We start from the raw sequence: 6,993 nt of genomic DNA on the forward strand, positions 1-6,993 counted from the left end.
CCCCCTCTTTCCCCCCCCCCCCCCCCCCCCCCCGCAGTTGACAGCATCTTCACTTGGATAAAACCACCCTGAACTCATCCGTTTTCTCCCTTTATGCTGGGCAGGGTCGGGGGAGTGGGGAATTCAGCCCTTCCTGCCCCCGCCCCACCACCCGGCTTCCCGGGTTGCTTACAAAGTCTTTGTAGGTGTCAGCAGCCAGTTGGTGCAGGTGCTGGGCCCGGAGCACAGCGTTGGCAAACATGCTGGACAAGGACATGGTGGGGAAGGCACTCACTTCCTGGGGCCAGGGCAGGCAGAGGAGGGCAAAAGCCAGGAGCAGGGAGGTCCGGGGGCCTAGAGAGACATGGAGGCCGAGGGTGGGGTCCCAGAGAGCAGGGAGCCTAAGTCTCCAGCCAGGCCTCTCCCTGCCCCAGGGGCCTTCCTTTCTCCTCCACCGCCCCCCACCCCCAACCCCCAGGGACTGAGAACATTTTAAACTTGGCCAAATGTCTGGGCATGGATGTCTCATGCTCTCTTTTAGAATCCCCAAAGCCCAGGGTCAGTGCCCCATCCACCTATAGGGCTCCCGTATTGCCCCCCAGTACACAGCAAGCCCAGGGGGATTTTCGGGGTGCCTACCTGCAGCCATTACAGCCGGGTGAGTTGTCCACAGGTCCCTGAGCGGCTTGGGAGCTGGGTCCTAGGATCCTGGAATGGGTCCCTTGCGGACCCTTTTTATACCCTGGTCCCATCTCTCTCCCCCTCTGCCCCCACCTGCTTTTTCTATGCATTTATGTATAGGCCCACTGACAGGCCTCTGCTGATGGATAATTTAGAACCTCCTCCCACGCAGGCTGTTCCCGCTCCTCTCCTGGGGTCATGTCCCCAGGCTTTTCCCCTCTCCACCGTCACCAGCCACCTGAGGGTTGCTTACACAGGGTCTCACCTAGGGAGGTTACCAATCTGTCCTCTTTTTAGGAAGGGTGTGACAGAAGGGAGTCGTCTGAGTCCATGTAGGGTATTGCTGTGAAGTTGTCCACCAGGTGAGGAGGGTCCACCTGGTCCCCCAGAGGGGGGCTATGTCAGGATGACTGTGCCTGCAGAGCTGTGTCAGCCCTTCCTCGCTATAGTCCTGTCCTCTTCCTTTCAGTTCCCTCCACCCACCACAGAGAATGTGTGTGTTGGAAAAGGGATCAAGACAGCAATAGTTTGGGGGCGCAGTTCAGCCCAGATTCTACCTTGGCCTCTATCACCATCCTCAAGAAGACCATCTCACCTCCTGGTCCCTTGGACAGCTAGATGCAGTGCTAGTACTGACCACTAGAGGGCATTGGCCCGACACACTGCCCTCTCCTTTCTCTGGGTGTTGGGGCTCCCCCAGGTGGCTGGGCAAAGGACGGAAACTTTAGGTATGTGTGCTCCTTTGGACCTACCCAGAGATACAAACTAAGAAGCAGAAATCCAGGGAACAGACAGGTACCACAAGCACTTCCTCCCGCAGGCCTGTCACCATCAGGGAATCTCAAAGTTGGAAGAGAACTTGAGAGTCTGAGCCTTGTCCCCAGTGCTGGAACTCAGGGCACGGCACCCTGAAAGATGCTCTCTCCACTTATGGTAGTCTCCTCCATTCTGTCTTCGTTTAATATTTGTATGAAGCTTATCAGATTGTGAAGAGCATGTCTATGCCTTCTCACATCTGACCCTCATGACCGTCTTGTGAAGGAAGCATTATTATCGGCCCATTTTACAGAGGAGGAGACCGAGGTTCAGAGAGCACCTATACCTAAAGTTTGACTTGCACGAGCTACCTTGGCCAAGGCAGCAGATATCCAATATTGCATCATCCCAAGCCCCTTCTCCCAAGCTGACTGGGTGGGCACCACTGCTATTTTAACTTCACATCTCTCTGAACACAGGGATCCTGTCCCTAATCACGAGGGTCCCTTTGCCTCATTTTGTCCTCTCCTAAAGGGCAGATTGTTGTCCCTTATTTCCCAGGTGAGGATGGCCCAGAGACACAGGGTGCATGTTGGAGACCACACAGCAGGCAAGGCTAGGGCCGGGCAGGCTAGCACTGCTGCCTTCAGCCTCCTGCCACCCAGGGTCCTGGCTCTTTCAGCATCTGGAGGTTACCAGCATTAAATCGCCCCCAGGGATAGGAGGAGGAAAAAACACTTTCTCCTTCCTTTAAACCCTTTGCCCCTGAGTCTGAGGACATTTAGCACTTGACCTGTGGGAAAACAAACAAGCAAACCCTTGTAGAGGTGGTTGGTTATGCTGTTGACAAACAACATTGAGAAGTCACAGCCACAAGGTGAGTGCTTGCACCTTGCCACCTCCCCCTGGCAGGACCAGAAGGTAGAGCTCCCTTTCCCCCCATCCTTCCTGGTTGCCCAGCCATGCCCTGGGTTTACTATCTGCTAGGGAGGACTCGGGGGCCTGTGGGAGCTGTTCACGCAGGACTGTCAGGTCAGCCTGAGGGGGCAGCCAAACCAGAGGCTCTGAGGAAGGGGGAGGAGCCAGGTGGGCAGTGGAGGAGGGTCTCTGAGCTCTTCACGCCTTCTGCCTCCCCTGCCACTCCTTCCTCCCGCTACCTGGGGGAGGGCCACTGGTGTGGAACCCCTCATGACAGGCTTCTAGCTAATGCTGGGGAACTTCTATGTGAACTGTGCCCCATGGGAGAAAAGCCCAGGCCTCCTCCAGGTGTGAGGGCATACAGCTCAAGCTGGAGAGTGCGTGAGAGCCACCCCCGCATGGCACAATGAGGTGTGGCTGAGGCTCCCACCAGGCAGGTCACTGCCAAGAACAGAGGGGACTGGCCAGGACACGGAGCGTCTCCTCTCACCAAACCCACTTCTGTTGACCCCAGAGCTAGGTTGGCCCAGGGGACTCTGGGGACCTCCGGGGACACACCTTTACAGAAAGGTTACCATGGCGGCAACTATTGGACCCAAAGAGGGAAGAACTGAGGGGTGTGGGGTGGACATTGGTGATCCTCTCCTCTGGTCTGGACCTTTTCAGGGCCTTTAGTGATGGAGACCACAGACATGATTCATCGCTAGTAGAAGATAAACTCTGAATGAGACAGGATTTTCCCTTTGGTGCGGGGAGTCACCTACCCTTTCTTGGGGCACCACCTGGGGCCAGAGCCCTAGCTACTCCAGGTTCAGAGACTGCCCAACAACAGCCTCTGCATGGTGGCCAGTGGGGACGCTGTGCCCAGCATCCCTGAGGTCTACCTTGAAGGCTTGGACGAACCCCCCCATTATCTTGGAAACCATGAATTTCAGGGTGTTTCCCTTCATCTTTAAGATTTGGCCATCTCTGGGGATCTCTGTACCGACTGTGGGAGCTCTCATGTCTGTTCTTGATCCAAAAGTGGCCTCTTTCAGGCTTCAGGAGCCACTCCGAGGTTCAAGGCCGTGGGGTTTACAGCCATCTCATTGTTCCCAGTCACACTCGCCCTGAGCTTAGGCACAGCCTCAGAGGGACTGGTGGCAGCTCTTTCCGCTCCCCCTTGGTCACTGGAGACCCACACTTGCCACTGCTCACTCTGTCCTGCCTTCCTTGAGGCCAGTCTGGGATGATCCCTGGGGACAACTTGATCCTCTCTGCTTCCAGGGTGGGTCTGAACACCGTGCTCAGGGCATTTAGTCAAAGTCTTTAGAGAATATTATGTGGGGACTCCCATGGGCTTCTCCAGGGGACATGAGGAAGGAGATCAACATTTCTGAGTGCCCACCATGTGCCAGGCGCTGTCCTGGGTGGCAGAGGGGTGAGGCCCATTTCATAGAGGACACTCAGGCTCAGAGAGATTTGCCTGGAGTCTCCCACTCCTAAGTGATGGCTGCCCAGGTCCTGGTGTTCCCACTGCGCCAGCTCTTCAGAAGCTCATTTAGGAAAGACGGTGGGGCTGCCAGGCCAGGGCAGAACTTTCCGCAGCGCAAAGCTAGCGGGGCAGCGTCTAATCTCCGCACAGATGTTCAAGGCAGGTGGGGGCAAATGAACGCAAGGACCTGTAGCCCAGCATGAGGTCCATAGGCACTAAGAAAAGTGGCAGAAAAACAACCCGACGGAGCGTGATTGAATGAACCACGCCACATCATCCCTCACATGTGCATTGCACGTTTCAGTGTGCATTGAGTTTTCACTTCCCTTATCTCAGCGGACCCCGGGGGCTAGCCAGAGGGCTCAAGCATGGAGGATGGGTCATGGAGGGTGTTGTTTACAACTGGGTGAGGATCTCTGAGCAACCTGGAAGTGCACAGCAAGCTGCATAACTGGGCCTACTGAGTAATTTCCACTTGTTGGATTATTCTCCAGGGAGCCCGGCTGATAGGGAAAGAAGTAATAAGAACCAAGGTGTGTCCAGCAGCTGTGGGAAGCCTGGGGTGCTTTCCTGATCGGCGATCTCAGCTGGAAATAACTTCTGCCTCCTTTTAACCTTATTTTGTGGCTAAGTGTGGACATCTTATTCCCCTTATGGGACTGTAGGCACTTTGAGGTGAATTCATGCCATTCATTCATTCATTCATTCATTCATTCTCTTATTCATGTACAAACGGATTCAACAAGCAGTTGTTGCTCCTTCCATATGCCAGGCACTGTACCAGGCAGGTGGACATGCATGCATACCTAGATAACAAAAGACACGATCCTTTCTCTGCTGGAGTGTACAGTCTACGCTATGGGAAGAGAGACAAGAGCAAACAAATAAAGACATAATGGTAAAATCTATACAGACATTTCACATAGGGAAAACTGCCATGAAGGAAAGAGCCAAGACATAGGGGTGAGAGAACAGTCTGGGGGTGTGGGGGAAACTGCAGCTGGCACGGTCCCAGGCTCAGGAACTCAGCAAGCATCCGCTGCATGGATTGAATGGTTAGAAGGATGGTGCCATGGAAAGAGCTCAACTACCCACCCAGCCAGGAATGACAAGGCAGGTCACACTGTGCCTTGATGTCCTTCACATAGTACAGTGATTTAAATTAACGAGTAAAATAAAACCCCAAAAAACAAGTGCAGGATCTAGCAATGTACGGCAATACTCCCACGAAAACGTTTAATTGAAAAAACCAGACACAAGGCGGGCGTGCAGATGCTGATCCCAGTGCACACGCATGTTCTACACGGACTCACAACGTTCAGAACGTGAGCCCTAAGCGAGACCTAGTAAGGGGCCTGGCCCTCCCACTCGTGCCATGTGAGAAAGGGGTGTTAGGGCCCAGAGAAAAGTGTCTCTCTTTCTTTTTCTTCCTTGGAAATTTGCATTAGGATCCATCGAAATGTGTTTTCACAAGCCACTCTGAACTGGGGATTGAATGCTGGTTGCATTTCCCGGGAGAGCCTTCTGGGTTGGCGACGGCAGCCGGCTGAGGGGTTCCAAGTGGAAGGTTTGTGGTGCTGGTTGTTGTGTTTGTTTGCAGCTGAGTCCCCGGCAGGTCCCTAGGGGCCATCACCAGGTGCAGCGCGGACAGCAGGGACCGACTTGGGAAGGTCATTGTTGTGAGCCTGAACCAGCTACTGAGGTCATCTAAGCTGAGGTCATCTAAGGAGAGCCGAGCCCGCGGGCAGGATCCGGCGTCCCACGCCCTGTGCGGCGAGATGGCTTTTGAGGCCCTAAACAGAGGACCCCGCCGGGCTCGACACCTGCCCTGGGACCAACCCTACTTGCCAGTGACACCCGGACAGGGGCAGCTTTTCGCATTTTGTTTTGTTTTTCTCTCACCTCCAATCTGCTGGAAAAACACCCAAGCCCTCGGTCAGAGGGGCCCAGGCCTCGCAGCACCTGCAGCGAGAGGGCCGGAAGCCAAGCTAGCAGAGGAGGAAGCAGCCTGCCCTTGCCCCAGGGCCCCAGGGACTGGGCTGGATTCCCCCAGTGGGCAGTGGGGCATGTGCCCACCCTCAGGGCTGCCTTCTGGGGAGGGCGAGGGCCAAGCAGCGGCCCAGCCAAAGCTGGACTCCTGGAGGACGCAGGGTGGGCCCTCCGGCCTGTTGGGGAGGAGCGGGGCCTTCGGGGCTTTGGGTCTCGTGAGCGATGGAGAACTGGCAACGAAGGCAGCCCTCCCAGGGAAAGCTGAGCCAGATCATGTAAATGGGCATGGAGATGCCCAATAAAATTGTATTGGCATTAAGCGGTGCTCAATTTGTCAATATTTGGGGGGTCCCAGTAAAAGATTTTGGTTCATGTTCTGGATCTTGGTGGTGGTGGTGGTTAGACAAACCTGCATGCATGCTACAGACTGCACCCCGAAAGAAAACAAAGCCACTTTTACTGTGAGATAGTTTAAAAGACACAAACAGCACCTGGCTCAGTTCCCTGCCCTCAGCAAAGATTCCCACCTTTGTTTCCGCTGCCTAAGTCAGACGTGACGACACCTTAACACAGAAAAACAGACCAGGGAGGGCTTCTCTATCACAACCGGGAAGGCAAATGCCCTTGAGGGGGGCGTGTCTGGTGGAGGAGGCAGGCCTCGCTGCTCAAGTGATTCTCTGCCGACAACACTTCAAAGCGTTAGGGAAACTCAGTTATTCAAAGACCTTAAGTTGCTTTTCGGTAAAGCCAAGGCCTCCCTTAACTCAGGTCGGCCCCAAGCAGGGGGAGACCCTGCTGGGGGGAGAAGTGAAGACTCCCCCACCCCCAGCCCGGCTGGCTGCTCCGGGTCCCTGGTGGAGGTAGGAGGACAGAATTAGTGCCACTATGCAAAGCAGCCAGAGAGGAAGGGCTCCAGCTCAGTGGAGGCAGATACCAAAACAAGCCAGTTCCCTGTGGCAGCCCAGACACCAGGGAGGGAGCCGGCCCGGCCCAGGCTGGCTCCAAGTGGGCATCACTGAGTGATGGAGAGGTGGACTGGAAGCCCCAGGGCTGGGTGCCTTAGCCACCTGCCCCACCCCGAGTTCCAGGGGGAAGCTGCTCTCACTGGTCCTCCCGCATGCCCATGCCACATGCCGTTCCTGAGGGCAGGGATTGCTCCTGCCTGAATCCAGAGCATGAATGGCAAAGAAGTGTTT

General features: G+C 55.4%; 1 protein-coding gene across 1 annotated transcript in view; it reads right to left on the bottom strand.

Moving 5' to 3' along the window:
• The window catches only part of LOC102242921 (somatotropin), a 1,941-nt gene extending 1,279 nt beyond the window's left edge, over positions 1 to 662 (bottom strand). Inside the window, 2 exon segments of the mRNA XM_014532668.1 lie at positions 173 to 333; positions 619 to 662. Coding sequence (XP_014388154.1) covers positions 173 to 333; positions 619 to 628 — 171 coding nt within the window. The 5' untranslated portion in view covers positions 629 to 662.
• Positions 663 to 6,993: the final 6,331 nt, after the last annotated feature.

Source organism: Myotis brandtii, unplaced genomic scaffold (assembly GCF_000412655.1).
Source record: "Myotis brandtii unplaced genomic scaffold, ASM41265v1 scaffold120, whole genome shotgun sequence".
Classification (NCBI taxonomy): Eukaryota; Metazoa; Chordata; class Mammalia; order Chiroptera; family Vespertilionidae; genus Myotis; species Myotis brandtii.